This window comes from Toxotes jaculatrix, chromosome 15, assembly GCF_017976425.1.
Source record: "Toxotes jaculatrix isolate fToxJac2 chromosome 15, fToxJac2.pri, whole genome shotgun sequence".
In the NCBI taxonomy this organism is placed as follows: Eukaryota; Metazoa; Chordata; class Actinopteri; family Toxotidae; genus Toxotes; species Toxotes jaculatrix.
Window position 1 is genome coordinate 19,418,758 of NC_054408.1, and position 21,126 is coordinate 19,439,883.

At 39.0% G+C, this 21,126-nt stretch overlaps 1 protein-coding gene across 1 annotated transcript in view; it reads left to right on the plus strand.

The window, feature by feature from the left end:
- The window catches only part of pth2ra (parathyroid hormone 2 receptor a), a 39,136-nt gene extending 31,348 nt beyond the window's left edge, over nucleotides 1–7,788 (plus strand). Inside the window, exons 10-13 of the mRNA XM_041057413.1 lie at nucleotides 95–189; nucleotides 3,387–3,525; nucleotides 6,074–6,115; nucleotides 7,139–7,788. Coding sequence (XP_040913347.1) covers nucleotides 95–189; nucleotides 3,387–3,525; nucleotides 6,074–6,115; nucleotides 7,139–7,525 — 663 coding nt within the window. The 3' untranslated portion in view covers nucleotides 7,526–7,788. The remainder of the gene's footprint in view (nucleotides 1–94; nucleotides 190–3,386; nucleotides 3,526–6,073; nucleotides 6,116–7,138) is intronic.
- The last annotated feature ends 13,338 nt before the right edge of the window (nucleotides 7,789–21,126 follow it).

The following is a 21,126-nucleotide window of genomic DNA, read 5'->3' on the forward strand; positions in this document are numbered from 1 at the left end:
GTTACAACAAAAATAAATAAAAATAACATGTAGCGAGGCCACTGACATTTACAGCACAAATTAAGAATTTTCTATCTCTTTTCTTCTGTTTCAGCTCAACTTTGTCTTGTTTGTGAACATTGTGCGAGTCCTGGCCACTAAAATTCGAGAGACAAATGCAGGCAGATACGACACCAGGAAACAGTACAGGTTTGTAATTAACGGACTGTATTTATAACACCAGCCATTCATTTTATGTCCAGGGTCAGAGTTTGTTATAAATCTTGTGCTGATCACATAATACAGCCATTGCCATCAATCTGTATTCACTGTACATTTAGGCTGTCAAGTGCCCCTGTGTATATGAAATCCTATAGTTCACCTTGATTGACAGATAGCATTTAGCATTTCAGTTAAATCACTGAACCAAAAACAACAATGTTGAGTTCAATACTTTCTACCCTCCTTACCCTGTCTGTGGCTCTCAGCATCGAGCCCATTCTTGTGAATGTACAGTGGTTTTTGAGTTGTGCTTCATTAACATGTTCAACATTTACTTTTTGTGTGCTAATCACAGTGTCAAATTAGATTAGGCTAACTCATTTGTACATACAGTAAACATGTGGAGTTCATGCAAATGAGTAAATGCACACACATTCAGACCCATAACCTTAACCAGGACCTCAGAAATGACTTTGGTCCCCACGAGGACTACTGGTCCTGACAAGGTCCATGTTTATACTGGAAAAGGTAACAAAAATGTGCATACACACACACACACACACACTTTAGCATTTTCACATCTGCAATTATCACTATAATTCTCCCCTGCTCATGCTGGCATCAATGTGTCAGATAAAAACAATATAATTACAGTGAATTATCCAGGAAGAGTGCTGTTTCGAATGCTGTGAGCGAGGTTGTTTTGTATAGATGAGCAGGCTGTTAGTCGGAAAAGATGATAGTGATCAGGTGCAGTAAACTGGAAGCCATGATGAAAGATGAATGAAAGCCAAATGTAGCACATTTCATACATACTGAAAAACCCAAGTGATGCAAGGGTACCACAAAAAAAGACAGTACAGGAACCAGTTGAGCGACAGTAGGTGAGACTGAGATTGATGTTGATTAAATCTGTTAAGTTAAAGCAACAATTGTGGTTCATTACAACTTGTGTTTTATTATCCCAGTTATCATCACTTCCAACAGATGTAATAACAATGCACTCACCAAAGTAATTGCTGAAGTCAGCGGAGCAACAAACATGATTGTTGAGATGATTGTAGAAGTTGTAGAGGATATTCTGGAGGAGAAGCAGACACAGTGACCTCTGGGTTCAAACTCTGATCTAATGTGTGTACACATTTAGTGACCATGATTGTAGAAGTTGTGCTTTCCAGTTGTATGACATTTTACATATTGTGACCTAAACTGTTGTAAAACTATATTTTACAAATTATTTTTCACTTACAAAGATATATAATTGTATGGTTATCCATGCACATAGCATGAATAAATCACTTAATTGGGTAATTAGAAAAAGTCAAACTAACCCTGATGAATTTTAACTACAAGTTATTTAGCACGGATTCTGTGGAAGCAAGGCAAACAACTAAGGAGACAAACACTAGAAAGACAAAATGTATGCAGGTATTCAGTATTATGGTTTGGTCAAAATAATGCTTCCATTAGAATAATCTGTCAACTTGAAGGGAGTAAAAGACAAATCAGTTTCCTCTCCTGACAGGAGAGTTTCACCAATATATCTATAAAGGTAGCTAAGATTTTCTGCAATTCTGTTCAGTGACTGGAGGCAAACAGTTTAAATTTCCAGGAGAGTTTGATTAGATGCATCAGGCTGAAAACACTGAACTGGGAGCTGAAATCCTCAACTCCTCATATGTAAGGAAGTGTAGATATTTCAGCTCTTTCTGCAGACAAAAGAAAAAAAAAGAAACATACTGCTTTTCCAACAAGGAATCTTCACCTCTGTCAGGTTGATTGCATGCCCCGAGCTGCTGCTAAGATATAGTCCAGATGGTCTTCATGAATTAAAAAGAGGAAATGAAGCCCAGTGTGTTATTTTCTCAGGAGGCTCAGGGCTGTCTGAGTCTTTGCTGTGTTTCGTTGGTTGGCTGTGTGGCATTGGCACTGAGATATGTGTTTGAACATGAGGGAGATGTATGCAGACGCATGTAAATCAGCCAGCTAGGGATAAGTTAAGTTTACCATTTACTTGAAAGGAACACTGTATACCTGTAACACACCTCCTCCAGTGTGCTGCTATCTGGATGTTGGATTGAAAGTAGCTTCTGTCTATAGTGAATGCAGTTATTATGAAAATGTATTTTTCTTGTTTGCAAGGGCTGCAAAGTCTTTCACATCTAGGAAGGACAGCTGTGGAGCAAAGCTCACAAAGTACAACATAATGCTGAATAGGATTACAAAACTAAAAGTCAAAGCACTGAAGATGCTACAACTAAAAATATGTCTCCATCAGGAAATAGTCCCTGGAGAAAAGATGATTTTACAGAACAAATTCAAACATCTGTCACCTCTTGGATTTAGATGTGGTAGTTAGCTGATTGGATTCTGACTGAAGTCAGCAAAATATGAAAAACACAGTTATGTGCTTTGAGAAACTGAGACCCAGAGTTTGTTTTCAGGATTTCTAATACAGGTTCCCCTAATGTTAAATGTTAAACAGTGGGCCTTAAAAACTCTTCATGCACTTCAGTCTTGCGAGTGTAGTAGTTACAGAGCTCATGAGGCAGAGTAAATTCTTTTCAAATGAATATTCCATCAAGGACAAAGCTGAAATCTTTTCCCATACTTTTGTGTCTAAGCCAGGAGACTCATCTCAGTCTGTGGGAGGAAATCATTACAAATCTCAATATCTGGAGAATTAAAATGCATTAGCCTGGAATATTATTAGCTGCTGATTTGTCTACCTCCAGTAAACATGGTTGCTTTAATTCAGTTTTATGTTAAATTACAATTACTGTGTATTCTGGTAACACCCTCAGTCATGGACATTCAGGGATTCATCCCTGGACAATGGTTTATAATAAACTAAATTGTAGAAAGGGAATTTTTACTTCTATCACACATATTTTTTAAAATTACAACTTTATTTTACTATATTGTCATTTGTTTTCTGTTTATACACCAATCTCCATTTATGGATGCCAACAGGAGACATTATATGTGTTGACAAATACATTAATAAACTCTTGTATCTGCCTACAACTACATTATATATGTGCTATTTTACTTACTTTAATTATTCAATAATTATTGTTCTCAAATAACAATATTGGTATCAACCACAGTAATCTAAAGCAATTGGACTGTTCTCTGTATAAACATATATACTTATGTGTGTGTGTTTATGTGTGTTTCCACAGGAAACTGGCAAAGTCCACCCTGGTGCTGGTGCTGGTGTTTGGGATCCACTACATCGTTTTTGTGGGGATGCCTCACACATTTGAGGGGCCGAGTTGGGAGATTCGCATGTACTGTGAGCTGTTCTTCAACTCATTTCAGGTGCTTTGTTTTCTTTTCAGTTATGTAATGTGTGACTCTTTACATGAGAGTAAACTCACTTTTTGCCCTTAAACACCCAGCAGTTAGTCACACAAGAATGGGCAGGCTCAAGGTTGGTTATCATGCATTCATATAGCTCATTAATATCATTTCTTTTTACTGTAGTGGCAGATTAAGGGGCTGTACACTTTAAAGAATTTTGGTGTCAACACGTTAACATCTCAACATCATCACAGAAACTCTGTCCAACTCTACCCACCACACAAACAACGACTTTAGAGTCCACTGATCTCGGATGGTGGCCTGTGTCTCAGACAACTGGATGGCTCATTGTAACCTGTAACATTTTCATTTCACGGTCTGGGACTGACCACAATTATCTTCTATAAATGATTCTGGGTGACTGCCAGTGTCAGAATCAAGGCTGCACTTCATTATTCAGTGAAGCAGTTTGATAATGAGATTGATTCAGTGTCATAATTCAGCCCTAAATGATTAAGGAGCAATTTCAAACTATGGGTAAGTGTGGGTGTGACCTTTCTTATATACAGTATATAAACTAAATAACACATCATATCTAATCAGATATGATGTGTTATATCTAATCACTTTATTTTTCAGCTTGGCATAGAGAACAAATGTGTTGATTTAATATTCCTTCCCTAAATTGAGATATTGTAATGTACTAGTTGTATGTTTGACCTTAAATTGCTTCAGTGTAATGAATGAATCAGGAAATGAGCTCTTACATAAATTAATTAAATTGGATCGAGCAAGTCCAATTATACTACAGGTATTTGGCTAATAGTCACACAGACCGTAAAAATCATTGGTCATCTGAAGTAAAATTCAGAACTAATCCTACAGTAGGCCTACCAGGGCAGCAGATTAGTTGGCTTGCACTCTTTTGCCAAAATTGCAGGCACTTCTTGTGTCTTATTTTTTATTAGTTTTTTCAGTCAGTTCGACGCTCAGTGCATTTAAAATAACTTACATTTGACTGTTTTTATAATCTCTCTCAATATGAGTGTGATCAAAAGTTATTCAACAATTCTGTCAACAACTGGAGAATTAATGGTAAAGAAGCATATTAAGAAGCTAATATAAATTTAACACATGGATGAGCTTTTGTGAGAGGGCATGTGTTTGTGCCTCTGCCACTTAAAGCTAAAAAAAACATGACTCTCTGTGCTTGCATTTGTGATGGTGGCTAGAGACACAACAAAAGCACAATTTAATGCTGAAATGAGTAGAAAAATTGCACTGCACCACCTGATGAGCCAAAACAAACAAAAAAACAAAAACAAAAAACCCTAAGCTATATCACTCCACCCACCTCAGCATGAGCAGGTTTGTTTGAAACCACAATTTTACCAAACAGATGCAGCTTCAAAAACATGGGATGTGCCTGTTGAGAATGGTCTTGCACCTGTATGTAAAAATTGTCTACTACTGTTTCAAAATTAAACAAACATAGTTTGAATAATCAAAATTTCACCCCGAACTTCCATTACAGGAGTCCTTTGCTTTGCAGACCCACTCTAGTTTCAATCACGACCACCGTTACAGAGAATCACAATGCTGGTAAACCCAGGGAATCTATTACACAAGTAATTATAAGTTATGGAATAAGTCAAATGGAAGTGGACCCTTGAAATTTGAACAAACCAGTTGGCACAGTAAGCCTGAAACTTCAGGGACCCTGGTGTTCTCCTGCCTTTAGGCAGCTGCACGTGTTAGTAATAAAGCCTTGACAATGAGGCATTTGTGCTTTCAATCATCAGTGTGTGTTTGTATGTGTGTGTGTGTGTGTGTGTGTGTGTGTGTGTGCCGTAATTTCAGTCACAGCTTTCATCTTCCTGCAGGTCTTCTTATAAAAATGTACAGTACTTAAGTGTTTTTATTACATAAGTAGTATGAAACTATGCAGGGTTTTTCAAGAAAGTGGAATTCATTAAGAATCCTATCTTTTTTGAGGCTACTTTTCAGTCATTATTTTCATATTAATATTTGGTTCTCCTGTAAAATTAAAACTCTACTAGAACACCAAGTTATTTAAATCTAATTTAAAAAAGGACCAGTTGGGGGCCTCAAAGAAGGATTGAACTGTAATGAGACGTTATTTTTATTAAATGACTGTGAAGATGAAATTTTCTGGCAGATGCTCTTCTTTTAGAGTACTTGAGTGATTTATCTCCACAGAGATTCACTGCCTGGTTGATTATCACCAGCCAAAATGTGCAAAAGGCTTCCATCCACATACCCACATATGTAGATATAACAGATATGTACATAGACACAGAAATTCTCATCTTTCCATAATCCATTACTTTCATAAAGACACTAAGTCTTTAATGGGAAGCAGGAACACATGACAAAGCAGGTCAGAACAGAAGCAGCATAATCATCCTAATCATCTTTACTTGCTAGTGTACGGTGTCTGTATTATACTCAGCTAAGAATGACATTTGATAAATGCATATTGGTTTTAACTTGACTTCCACTGTGATCTGAGCTAACAACTTGTATGTCCATCTCTTCTTTTCAGGGTTTCTTTGTGTCCATTATCTATTGCTACTGCAACGGTGAGGTGAGTGGATACTTTTTTTTTTCTACACACAGAAGAAGCTCAAACACTGCACAATTAAAGCAAGTAAAAATTTTGCTTAGTAAATACTAAAAACAAACTTCAGTATGGTTTCAAATTGCAATAACCACTAAACCAGAATTTCTGCCTCACGGTTGTATGCCTCCACCACTCTCCTTAATGGTGTCTTAAGGTAATGTACTTTGGAAGTTTGGTGCATGGGCAAAATCCCTCCAGGTGTTGAGGGAGGTAATTTCTTCAAATTCGGTACAAATGTTCATTTGAACACAGGGATGAAGTGATTAGATTTTGTTGGTCAAAGGGCAAGGTTGCTGTGACCTCACAAAACACGTGTTGGCCATAACTCAAGAAATGCATTTGACATATTTTATTAAATACCTTCAAAGTCTCCATATAAGTAGTAGAAGTAAACAGCATACATCCGCGAGGCTAGTGTGAATTCTTAACCTCTCAAATGAAAAATGATAAAAAGTGCTGTCGTGACATTAGTCATGCTCTCTGTCTGTCTCCCTCTACTGTCTCATACACTTTGTATTCAGCACTCTCACTCTCACTCTCTTCATTGTATCCTTTCTTTTCATCCTCCAGCACCTTTTGGTGTGACTGCAATTCAAACATCTCAAATAGAAAACGAAACAAAAAAGATTCTTATTTTCTGCTGAATCAAAGCTCGAGAAAGCACAACTTACTTGTTAACACTCAACCAACTGAAGGGTCGCAACCAAAGCAAAGAATTAACACACTACTCTGTAGCTCTTTGCAGCTTTAATACATTGTTACCCCACTGTCACCCCACACATTGTGGTTAGTTGAATCTTGCACTTTCATCAGCCTGCCAATGGAAAACTGTAGATGACTACAGATGATCAAACAAGCTCAGGCAAAATGAGTGTTTGCTACCTGCCATAGAATTAAGTGAGAAAATAAACATGTTAGGGAAGAGATCTACCAAAATAACCCTATTCTGCAGTCTGTGATAAAAGTTTGTCCCTCCCACCCCCACAGGTCCAGACGGAGATAAAGAAAACATGGACACGCTGGAACCTGGCCTTGGAGTGGGAGGGCCCAGTGGTCTGCGGCCGCTACCGCTATAGCTCTGTGGTTGTGGGCCTCAACAACAACAGCACCAGCAGCCAGTCCCACCTGGCTGGGGGTGGGCCTTCCACACGGTCCACCACACTTGTTTCAAGCCGTGGTTATAGGAGCACGGGTACCCCTGTGATCAGCATGCACGCCACTCTCCCAGGTTACGTGATCAGTAACTCAGACCCATCCATACCTGAAGAACCTGAGGACAGCGGCCCCAAGCAGGTGGACGATATCTCACTGAAGGAAAATCTGCCCGTTCTAAATACGAGTGCAACAGCTGAGGATGAGGAGGAAACACTGTAGCAGTTGTCTAATGTAAAAAGAGTCTGTAGTGACTGATGGAAAATTTTGCAGGTGGAGCTGTGCCAACTCATTACAGCCTGATGTAATTCAAACTCTGAAGAGGGAATAAAAGGCAAACAGAAAGTCTGACTGTTTGTACAAGAAGTGGAACAATGTCTTGAACTCTTTCAAGAAGAACTTATAATAGAAACTAATAAATTGTGAGTAAGTTATGAAGTTAAATTCCAGGTAGCAGCACTGTTGTCATGCCTCAGTATCTTGATACAACCACTAGGAGTCACCATAATCAGATTTTGTTATTTCAAATTGTACACACACAGAGGCTTTAACGAAACACACTGATTATGGTGCAAAGATAAAAAGTACAAATGCCAAGTGATCATCTGACACGGGCTGTGAACCTGAGCTGCAGGTGCTCAGAGCAAACTTTATTTATTTTATCATGGTACTGCCTGTACTGTGGCATGTGTGTTGTTGATTGCAACTGCAAATTGTTTGTATGCAAGTATAACTTATAGGACAGGGGTGTGAGGTGCCACCCAGTGCCCCGAAGGGGACATGCAACTCAAAATTATGTTTCAGCATAAGTAGGTGTGTTTGTAGGCTGCTTTTGGCTAGCACTGACCCCCTTACTGAAGACAACTGTTTATCTCTTTCAGAAGCTTAGAAATGACACAGAGCTGAGAAGCTTCTGTTGATGTCTATAAATTTAATGTAATCCCATGGGATTGCTTTAAAATAGCAACTTTCTGGGGCATTTCACGTTATTTCTGTGCAATTTAAGCTTTTCACATGTCATTTTGGTTGGGGTTAGGGGTAGGTGGTTGGTCTGTAGAGGAATGACATGGCATGAAATTACACCCGAAAAGAAAAAAAAAATGTGTAGTGATAGCCCGCAATAGGACTTAAGAAAAATTCAAAAATAACTAACTGTACAAAACACCCCTTGTTTTCCTCAGGGAGGGCAACAGCATAGCGCTCTCTATTTCCAACATCCACTGGAGGCCACTTAGCATGTGGGAAAAAAAAATGCTGTTATATACAGTAAAGCCTGAAATTATTCATACCCCTGGCAAATTTTGACTTAAAGTTACTTTTATTCAACCAGCAAGTGTTTTCTTGATTGGAAATGACACAGGCGTAATAAAATAATAATAATAAGACGATGAACAAGAGGCATCATTGTGGAAAAAAAATATTTCTCAGCTTTTATTTACATTTAAAAGTAACTTTAAGTCAAAATTTGCCAGCGGTATGAATAATTTCGGGCTTGACTGTACATGTATATGTGTAACTGTATTGGCCCGACTTCATGGAAATTTATTTCAGCTCCAGGGCATTTTTCCTGCAATAACCATGATTGTATTTAACTGGAGCACCACACGTGTGGGTAATGATAACTAAAGGAAAAAGCACACAGAAGCACATGAAACAGAAATATACATGAAAAATAGGTGACAAGAAAGAGGGGGGTTAATAAAACAGTGGCAGCACCGGCAGCACAATAGCTCTAGAAAACAAATCGTTTCTCAGAACGTGGAGATATGTTAAACCCTTGTTCTTCCCAACAAGTGGTGACTGAATTTGAACATACAGTAGATTAATGTATGTTATTTTCTCCACACAGCCCAAAGCTCCAATGCAGAAGACAATGTAATGTTCAGCTGTTGACTGACGTTTCTAATCCTTCTCTGATATACTGTCATGTGCTTGCTTGTCAGTTGTCAGCCCACTTTGTGAAGAATCATGCATTTTGTGAAGAGAAGCTTGCAACTCACAGCTCCTGAAGGAACTAACTTTTGTAAATCAATCTGAAATGAAATGTAAACATTGCTCACTTTTCTTGTACTGATGTACACGTGTGCACAGAGAATTTTTACATCTTTTACAAGTGCTTATATCTCTTTCTACGTTTACCACATGTAAGCAAAGCCACAGAAATTGTCATCAGTAGCACAGACAGTTTTTATGGAACATCAAATATGACAGTGAGACATCATTAAATTCACAATTTTTCTATTTTTGACAATCAACTCTTGTGCTCACCGTGAAGGGCTACATTTGATGGCCACTCTGGAGTTTTATGTCTGCTTTGTGCATGCATGTTTGTCAGTGAATTAGATGCAGTGCTTATCACTATAATAGAATATTTATTGTTCATGTGCCTCTCCTGCTCCAGCAGAAGCTTTAAAAAAAAAACTGACTTGAAATACTTTTCAATCTTGTCTGTTCCAGCTCTAAATGCAGTTGGTTTCCCCTGTGATATTTGTATGCGTCTTTCTCTCTTTTCTTTCTTCCTCCATATTTCCCCCTGACCTCTTCTCTGTAATGTGCTAATAAATGTTTAATGTTTTCAACAAGTACCTGTTGAGCTATATTTTCGCTGGGAGCTGATAAGATGTGTTAAGTGTGATAAGTGTTAGACAAATAGTGTTTTACAATTTACCTGATACAACAACTGCCACACACTGTATGGCATTCTTGTAGGGTCAAGTATAATGTTTGATTCAAAGCAATATTTGCCCGTATGAAAACTATCAAAACTAAAAGCCAATGAAGTGGCTTCGACCAAACAGCACAGCGGTATCTCGGGTCTCAACTGTCAGTCGGATCAAACATGATATCAGAGCATCAGTGCTGACACAGTCTGAAGTTTTTTCATGCTTTCCCTGAAACAGAACTGACTACAATGGACAATAGTAAAATACTTTCACTGCTAGGAATGCAGTCATCACAGGAAAGCTATTTACATTCATTGTCCCCACTGTGTTGTCTGTTTTTTTGCTGGAAGACATCTTTGATGGAGCTGGACTGAGTAATGGGGAGTCATTATTACTTCTTTGGTCTGTTCAGACATTTGTTGTCCAGATATAAGTTGTGAAAACAATCACCTCTAAACACTCACCACCCTGTGAGGTAACACACCCCCAACAGCCCTGGTAACTTGCCCTGTTAAAATCCATTAGACTCTCCATTATCTGACAAATCAGTCATCAAGTACAAGACAAGGTTATAATTAGTCCTTATACTGAGTCGTGTTCCCAGCTGGAGTACAGAGTATGGGTTACACTCTGCACTTCAAACACTGTAAGCAGACCTTTATGAAACATAAACAAGTAGTGCATTAGCTCAGCTGTAGAAATTTGTCCCCAGACACCACACACTGGCAGCAAAACCATCAGTGGTTTAGCAAAAAGACTGGAGCCTGGAAGCATCGCTCATCTAAAATGATGCATGTGATGAGTTCTGCACTTTTTTTTTTTTTAAGGATATTGCCTTGGGTTTCAACCTGTAATACATTCCCAAAAAATGTAATATAGGTTGTTGCCTGAGGACGTCATTTAATAGAGTCTTGTAGGGCCAGGTTGTGTGTGTGTGTGAGTGTGAGAGAGAGATTTTAGAAGCAAGAGAAAGCTCTTCCAAACGAAGCAGCAGGAGGAAGCGTATCTGACTACTATATTTGACTACTAATTATTTTTGCTTTTTATTAGGACTGCTCAGAATTAGAGATACTTTGGAAGAGTTAAGTGGCCTTGTTTTATGTTTGCAATAAATAACACAACTAAGGCTAGCATTATACTTGTCTATATCCATGAGTATGTGAGGGTCCGAGTGATGCAAATTTTATTTGTCAGAGGGTGTACGTAAGGCCCTGTGCGAATGTTTGTGTGTCCACCAATTTGTTGTGACCGCGAGACTACTCCGCTACAAGGGCACCCACTCTGTGTGGGCTGGAAAAACCGAAATGGATGTTGAATTTGTGAATATACAATATAATGACAATCATATGTGCAATCATTCATGGAGGGAAATTGCCCCAGACTTTGGGAAAAGAAGTAGTGTGCATGTGTGGGATAGGTCTTCCTATAGATACTGATTTGCTAGGTGTATATGGAACCCAAACTCTAAGCAGATTCTAAGCAGACTAGAAAGTTGTATAAGAACAGCTATGTGTCCGTGGTGTCTGCAGCTGTCCATGTGCACTTACACAAGGGAGTATAATTGTAGTGTGCGTACAGATTTGTGTGTCAAATATCAGATCTGCATGCTCTGCTGTCTGCTACCTACAGGTTAGGCTGTATGTAATTATGACTTCCCCCGCTTCCTCATTTTGTTGTGCACTTCATTTCAAAGACATGCTCCTCCCCCTTGTAGTTTGTCATGTTTTTACAGGTGGCCAAAATAATAATTAATTTTGTCCAGTGAAGACTTTTTCAATTCTGCGTCATTTGAAACCTTTAAACTATCGATAATTAGTGTTTCAGATTCACCGCCGTTCATTCACACATTTTTCTTTCTTTTTTTTTGAAAGGCTGTGGTATAACAGTAGTACATATTATGAATATATATATATCATGAACCTACATTCCTGTCACAGCTCTGTAAGTCATGCAGATGATTATCTGAACAGGTCTGTTCACAACAGGGAATTACAGTAGGCTGCTGTGTTCCAATCAGCTTTACTTCACAAAATACTGCAGCTAATTAACACTTCTATTCAACACTGTCAAGATAATGATGTGATACAGCCTACATCATTACAAGCTGAAACCAGGCAGAAAGACATGAAGCATAATTAACATATTCATGATGAATCTACACAGTGCGATGGTGCTGGGAAATGCACCAAAAAAAAAAACTGAACTAAACTAAAACATTGTGCTGACAATGTTTCCAGTTTCACATAAAGACGAAACTCATTTACATTTCATATTATATATCGTGCAAAGCAAACTGCAGTAAGTTATATTTTCATAGTTTTGTGAGTAAAATACATCAAGCACCTTTGGGTACCATTTGAAGACAATCTCTTTCAGTTACCGTTTGTCAGTGGACTTTTAACAGCTCCTTTAGGCACCTAGGCACACTTTCAATTATATCTAATGCAGTCTGACCTATGGGCTTATACAGAAACAAATTAGCAGGTAGAAATCGACAAACAAGGTGGATGAACAGTCTGATATAGCTGAGAGCTGATGTTTAAACTAAAGACGTGAGAAAAAACACAGCCATGTTCACATGAGGCGGGAAAACTGAACAGGGTCAACAAGAGGTGAGCTGAGGAATATATGATGTACCAAATTATAAGCTGTGAGAGGGTCTCCAATGCAGATGCGAGGGTGGAGGGTTGTGAGTGTTTGGAATTGATTAATTGTGCCCACGCACCTGAGCTTTACTTGAAGGAAGGGGATACTTTCATTTCTAAAACACTGCCTACTAAAGCTTCGATTAAAACTAATTTGTGAATGTGTATAAATAAATGAAGGATGGGATAAGTAGCAGTTACACAAAAGAGTTATAGAGACGAGTGAATGAAGTGAGACTTTGAGTAAATGGTGTTGTGATCAGCTTCACCATTAACCTAAATTTGGTTTCTTTTAAGGATTTATGAATCCCATTAACATCCTCAAAATGTGCCTCTTATAGCAACTGTACAGTGCTCGTGAGAATGAGTAAATGCAGTACACCAAGGACAAAGAGTAAGAGCTTCCACAACTTATTAAATAAAATGTGGTGTTTAATTTACCCCAAATGAATTATTCTTTTCTTTCAGCATATTGCTGAAAGATTTTTGTATAATTACTAGACCCGGTCGCTACTTTCGCTGACTGTGAAAATAAACACTACTTGTTTATGAAAACTCCACAGGATACCAATTAATTTTAAGTTCAGTGGGTAAATTAATCCTAACTTAATCATAAGGTTAGTTGTGGTTCTAAACTACACCTTATTATTCTATTATTCTTCTCAGTAAATTGGAACTCTTTGTAACCGACGCTTCACATGATATTTACACCCCAACAAGGTAACAGCAACAGTGTTTTTACATAAACATCACACATAAGATCAACATATCTACACATATTGCTTCAGACATCAGAATCTTTCTCTGTGCTCTCTGTGCCACAGATTCCTATCTAATCTAATAGATCTTACACTCAACTGTTGATGTGCTGCTTTGGCTTAGGTCACCAGGATAGACAACGTGTTATAACATATTCAGCTGACTTATACTGGCTATTATTAAATAACAACAACAACAACAACTACAACAACAATAATAATGATAAATTGTACATCCTCTACAACTCAGTTCAGCAAAAGAAAACAGTTTATTACACACGTTTTTTTTTTTGTTTTTTTTTGATGAGGTGGGTCCCATAGTTATGTTAAGTTATTGGATGGAAGTTCAAGTCCTATGTTTTCATATATACATACACACACACACACACACACACACACACACACACACACACACACACACACACACACACACACACACACACACACACACACGCACACACGCACACACATAATACTGTAACCATGACAACAAAAGTTCTCTAACCTGTAGAAAGTACTTATTTAAACTGAAACCTTGATCTTTTCCTGATCCGAACCAAATAGTTTTTGTGTGTAAGCCAAACCAAACATACTATTCCAGAAATGTAATGTCATCTGTTGAAACAATGACAATGAAGTTCTGGTATGCCGCTGTGAATACACTGTTTATTAATGTAACCATGATGACAGAAGTCTGGTACGCAGGGTTCAGGAGATGCTGCTTTGGATTGTATCACAGTGCAGGAAGAAATTCTCCTATATGATTGTTTAGATTTAGTGCACTTGTGGGACAGTGTATAAACAAGTCAAACACTATAAATTGGAATCTGTATTTAAAACACAGCTTTAAGTAGTGGTATATGAAACAAGCTCAAAACTCGCATGTTCTCATTTTGTTGACTGGTTTCCAAACAAAAACCAAGACCTGCATTGGGCTTTAATTTTCACTTTGTGTGCAGTCCTTCAATCAGAACCTTCTGATTGCTGCTACTGCTGTCAAGTAATTTGCACTCTTTTGCAATGGCCTTGTTTCCTGTTTAGCTGATTTTTGTCTCCTCTTGGTACAGATGGAGTGATGAATCAATACATCCTCTCATTCACGACCTTGAGGACACAAAAATCCACTGCGACCAAATGTCGATGCTGTTGCACAGCTTCTGTTTTATTCACAGAGTCACATTTGTAAACATTGTTTTGTTATTTTTGGTTTCATAATCATTTCTGATCAATCTATCTATACTATTTTCTACCTTTTCTACTATTTCATTCCTCTGTTGTAAACAGGGAATGCCATATAGCCATTAAGTGCAGTAAGTGGAGGGACTTGTTTTATCTTCTGAAGGTCTCGCTTAGAGATTTATATTGGAAATTCCTCAAGAGCAGAGATCACTTAAGTATAACAATATGTCAATAAAACATCCTTTACAGAAGAACCTCTAGAAGAGATAAAGAACCTTGCCTCGCAGCAGTTGAACATAGTAGGTAACCTTGGCCTCAAATTAATGTACATACAGAATGTGTAACACAGTTTTCCCTTTCACAAAATACCCCAACTTCACCATGAATCATCTAATTTGTTCCGTCTTGTGCCAACACTGTTCTCACTGAAACAATTAAGCAACCTGCTGTGCTGCCAAGATATGCAAGTTACAAAGCCCCCATAGTTTATCTTAAGCCTTTCCCTTTTCTTTTTAATTTTTAAAGTTTCATAAAGTTTCATCACAAGATATTAACTGTGGTATATTAAAATACATAGACACTGTTAAGTGCAGTTATACAAGAATATCAGCAGTTATACAGCAATATCTCTGTAAAGCTGACCACTGTAGCCAAGTAAGGCTATAGTGGTAAGACTCCTCAGTGTATTAAAACACACAGTTCTATTAAAAGAGTACATTTCATTTCTTATGAATGCAGCTTCTTACTTCTGAGAAGATGACTGCATTGTTTCTTTTTAAAATTAGTATTCATTTAAAATACATGTTGAGTCTTGACATGTTCATGACTTATAATCCTGGTATCACCAAAAGCCCTAAATGAGAGACAATAACACTATTTCTATTATACCTATATTGTAAATTACACCAGTGGATGCCTGAATCATATTAGCAACAGAACAACTGACAAGTGAAAATGTCAGAATAAGAAGCACAGATCTCATTAAAGTTGTACCAGCACTGGAATTTGCACTGCTAGAACACAGCCCATTCAGTGTCTGCCACGGTAATTCTACCACCACTGAGGGAAGTACTGTAGCATATACAGTACCAGTCAAAAGTATGGACACACCTTCTCATTCAGTGGTTTTTATTTATTCTTATTACTTTCTACATTGTAGATTCATGAAGACATCAAAACTATGAAGGAACACATATGGAATTATGTAGTTACCTAAAAAGTGTTAAACCAACCAGAATATGTTTTATATTTTAGATTCTTCGAAGGAGCCACCTTTTGCTTTGATGGCAGCTTTGCACACTCTTGGCATTCTCTCAATCAGTTTCATGAGGTAGTCACCTGGAATGGTTTTCCAACAGTCCCGAAGGAGTTCCCTTTTGACTGGTACTGTATATTACATTTTATGTTATAAGACAGCAGATGTTGTGCACGCCTAACAGGACAATACAGAGCCTTTGTGTGAGCTTTTGTCGGGACAAGACTGCAAATGTTGGGAAAGGTCTATTGTGATTTCCATTGAGAGACTTCACTGCCCTGAGGCTGAACGTGACTCATACATAGATTGGGTGTATAAATATGGAGCACTCACACATTGAAAAGCAAATAAAAGCAAATACCCCTATTCATGAATGTAAAAAAGCAAAGACAATAATAAACACGTTTAGAGATGGGAAAATAGGAAACATCAGGGGAGCCGGAAAAAAACATTGTGCTCACCAGGATAGAGGGAGGACAGACGAGCAAAAAATGAGAATGCAAAGGAGACAAAGGGACAGAAAACTAGTTACTGTTTGGAAACAGTCAGGAACATCGCTTTTTGAAAGAGAGGATGGGCAAGATGAGAAAATTAAGGGAACGGGATGATGATGAGAATTCAGAAACCAAATCATGATGTTTTCACACAGACCGTGCATACTCTGATGTCAGTCACCATAGCAGTATTGGGCGACTGGGAAGTACTCAAGGTGCTTAATTTGTCACAAGCCTCTCTTGTGAAAGTAAGCTGCCAAATGGTTTATAAAAGCCCTGCCATTGACTGGCGACCAGTCCAGGGTGTACCCCGCCTCTCGCCCATAGTCAGCTGGGATAGGCTCCAGCTCCCCGGCGACCCTGACGGAATAAGTGCTAGAAAATGAATGAATGTTCATTGATTTGACAACAAATATGCATCTGGGATATTCAGGATCAGGTTGCAGTGGCAGTAGGTTATGCAAGGCAACCCAGACATCCCTCTCCCACCTCTCCCCACCAATGCTTTCCAGCTCTTTCTGGGGGACCCCCAGGTGTTGCCAGGTCAGATCAGATATATAATCTGTCCAGAGTGTTCTGGGTCTAGCCAGGGGTCTCCTACCAGTTGGACATGCCTGGAAGACCTCCAATGTAAGGTGCCCTGGAGGCATGCTAATCAGATGCTCACACCACCTCAGCTGGCCCCTTTTGACGCAAAGAGGCAGTAGCTCTACCCTGAGCTTCCTCCAGATGTCAGAACTCCTTCCCCTATCTCTAAGGGTGAGCCCAGCCACCCTGAGGAGGAAACTCCTTTCAGCTGGGGTGCACCTGGCTGGGACAGTGCTAGCTAAGGCTAGATTAAAAGTAGATCTAAATCATGTAATAACAAACAAAAAAAGTGTATTTGCAGCACACATGTCAAATTGATGAAGATGTTTTCTTTCTCAAAAGTTCTTGACTCCTAGTTGTACAAAGTTAATACATGTCCTAGGGGGTGGAATTGTCAGCTGCCTCTCACTGTGTCCAAACATGGTATAACTTCTTGGAAGTGAGATGCAGGCTGCTTCATGCAGGTAACACCAGTAGACATCAGCACATTGATTTTTAAGAAGCATGATGTATAGAACGCCTTGTTGATCACAATTGTGAGACAGGTATGAAGCTACATTGTCATTCAGGGCCCACCAGTAGAGCAAAAGTGACTTACAGCAGGAGCATTTCTTTATCACCCAGGGATTGAAAGAGAGGGACAGACTCCCTATGACAACAGCTGCCCAGGATAATAACCATTCATCATTTTTCTCTCTGTGGGCTCCAAGGCTGCAACAACTTGACCACCCACAAATTCAAGTACAGTTTTTTGTGCAATCATATGCAGTGTGGGACCCACAAGCACACACACAGGGATCACAGAGGCCCACAAACCCACACCGATGCATGGCTGAACATCCCTCTGTGTGCCACTGTCCTCTCTTGATTGCCCATCACTCTTTCATTCCTTATTGATCAACTACACAAATGAAAAGCCACAAGATTTTTTCTATTTCTAATGAAATTTCATTAGCCAAACAAGAGCCTTGTTCTTTATTTCTGTATGACACCTGATGCTGGTGGCATACTGCCCAAAGGAGGCTTGGTGTGGGTCAAGGGAAGATGAAGGATCATTTTGATTGAAAGGATAAGTCTCATCAGTTTGAACAGGGTGTTCAAGTATTGGCCTAGTTGCCTGTTGTGGGTTCTCCTTTCCCTTAGTGTCACGGAAATACGACAAATGAAAACAAACGCTGAGGGATGGAGGAACTTTCCAACTTTCCTCTGTGGAAAAGGCAAGATCAAATTTCTACCAGGAAAAAAATCCAATAATGCAATCCTTTGGTCATTTCTTTCATCGTCATCATCTGTGTCTGTGCACTGAATGACACAATAATCAACAGAGACTGTAATAGACTGCACACACTGTGTTCAAAACTATCTGATAGCTATGGCAGCAAGCAAGAAGCGAAGATTTGATTGCTTTGTTTCCCACATAAACGATTTCAAACGGCTGCAGCTAATTTGTATGATTTCCGTGTCTCTGTGGATTGAATCCTCATTCTCAGAACACACATGACCAAACACAGGGCGAGACAAAGAAAAGGGAATGCAAGTGATATGTGTTCTGTGTATGGCAGACAGATGGAGGAGCACGAACGGAGGGAAACATTACGGTCAAAGAAATGCTGGAGGGGATTTTACAGAAGCGATAACAAGACAAAGAAGATGACACAGTATGCGTTTCATTTCTTAAAGCTCTACAGTGACCTTTAAAGATACTATAAAAACTTTGCTGATAGCCTTTGATCTGTGACCCCAGTGACTGACATAGGGTGATAGTGAATATCCCACACACCTGCTGTCTGCTTTCTTTGGTCCCACTCATAGATAGAAATAAGGTTAGGTGATACAGTCTACACTGCCTTATGCAGCAATAGTATTATTATTATTAATAATAATAATAATAATAATAATAAATTTTATTTATAAATGAAGATGGACATGTGTTTTCCAGTTTGTTTTGGATGTGCAACACTTGCTGCAGCTCATCTAAGATCAGTTTACGCACTCTCACATCAACATGACAACAGTACAAGAGTATTTTGTCTGATTTTGAGATAGCAGTTACTGAGCCGTGTGCCTCCCCTAGTACAATGGAAAGGAGAGGAATTTAATTTGTGGAACCTGAAATCATGAAGCAGGCTAATAAATCCCTCACTATTAACAGTTTTAAGAATATGTTCTACTGTGGAAGCTCAGCACTCTATTATTTTTAATTCTATTACTTTGATCTATATCTTCATCCCCTGCAGTGTGACTCAGTGTGTTCTTCTCATTTTAGTCTTTCAAAGCCATAAGAAACACTCATTACCTGCACTGTTCCCATGCCAACTGCAACAAATTATCTACAAATATCAAAGACAAGAAAAGAAAAGATGCTCAAACAAACAAGCACTGAGCTGCTCCAGAAGTTGTGCATATCCTACACAGAGCAGCTGGCACTCGTACAAGCACTAAATATAGGGTTGAAAAAAATGTCAAGACTGACTTGAAGCACAGGACACGTGGACGTTTTTCAGTACTTCACCAACATCATAACCATAACCTAACCTTAATCAAGGCTTTTAGCAGCAGGGACACAAGGCAAGGTCCTTAGCTCTTGGTGTCAAAGTCATGTGCTTTTCACCTGACCACCTGCCTCATCCTCCCCTGTGATGACATGCTCAGAATCCAGGAAATGACTACAGTGAGGTGTATGACGATAATCTCAACAGCCACAGAGATAAAATCAAAATAGTCCACTTGTTCACTAGTCTGGACTTTTATACTACACACTGTGGACTTTCCTTACAACAAGAGAAGTCATGTGGTCATATACACTACACCCATTCCATTGGGTGAAAGTTTTAATGGACATAGTTTAGAAATATATATATTTACCAGAAGTAGCAGAAGGAGACAGGGCACAGCCTGCCTTTCCATGGTGTCAAACATATTACTGGACACTGAGTATGATGACAGCCCCATGCAGCTTGTGCAATTTCTTTAGCTTGCATGGTATCAGCATCCACTTTCAGCTGCTGTCACAGTGTCCCTGCCACAGCAACAAATGTGACAGAGCCACAAAGCTCCTGTCACTGTGAGTTTGGGTGACGGACAAATGTGACCTTTTATGCCTGTTCATTCTTATCCTGCTGATCTCAAGAGGTGTGTGTCTTTGGATTACGGAGTCTGCACACCCAATGGTATGGTACATGGTATGACAATACCCCCATGTACAAAGCAAAGTCCGCTGAAATATGGTTTTGGAGTTCTGTGTGGAGGAACTTGACAAGACGGCACATAGCCCTGACCTCAGTCAGCCCCATCCAACACCTGTATACATATATACAACTATAACTGTCTGTGCCCGTCATCGTCTCTGTAGTGCTCTTGTGGCTGACTGAGAGAAAATGGATGGCATATGGATGTAATGGATGTGTACAGTGGATATCAGACATCAGTGGCCTACATAAACATATGTGTTTTCTCAATAAACATAATTTCACCTGCATACACAGTGTGTATTTCATGTAAAAGCTACCTCTGCTTTCTGGCCATGCAGATACTTTCACATTTATTTATGACATGAACAACAGTGGTCATCAAAACTATAAACATAAGAAGGCACAAACACATGAAAGACGGATTGATGGAGGGAACAAGGGATCCACAGGAAAACGCTACCATCAGCCTCACTGCCTACTGTTCATGCTCTGTACACCTTGTCAGACCTGTAGACGCAACATCCTTATGCTAGTGCTTCAAATTAAAAGTCTTCAACTGGCCAAACGTGGGGTGACTTTAATGGTGAAACAGCCACATCACAGCGGATCATCAAAAACACCAAGACAAAACATGAGGGCAATAAAGTTTTTTGGCAGGCTGTAAGAGAAGAGAAGAAGCCACAATGAGCTGCTGTGAGCTTCATATCTCCAACATCTGAGCGAGGTAACCGACTTTACTGTGCCCTGCAGTACTGTGGAAACTACCCATGCTGTATATCGAATAAAATCAGATCACAGTTGTAATTATTTCTGACTGACTTAATTAAAACAATGCAGATTTGTTGGGTTACACTGTCAAACAGATTCTGATGAATTTCTGACAAAGAAAGCTGCTCAACAGCTGTAGTATTAAACTGCTGCTACCATGGTAACCACAGGTTCACCACAAATCAACAAGGACTCAAATTGTAATGATTACAACTTTAAACAGTTTCCCATCATCACAGTACAAATAACTAAAAGAAATAGAAATAAACCCATATTGCCATA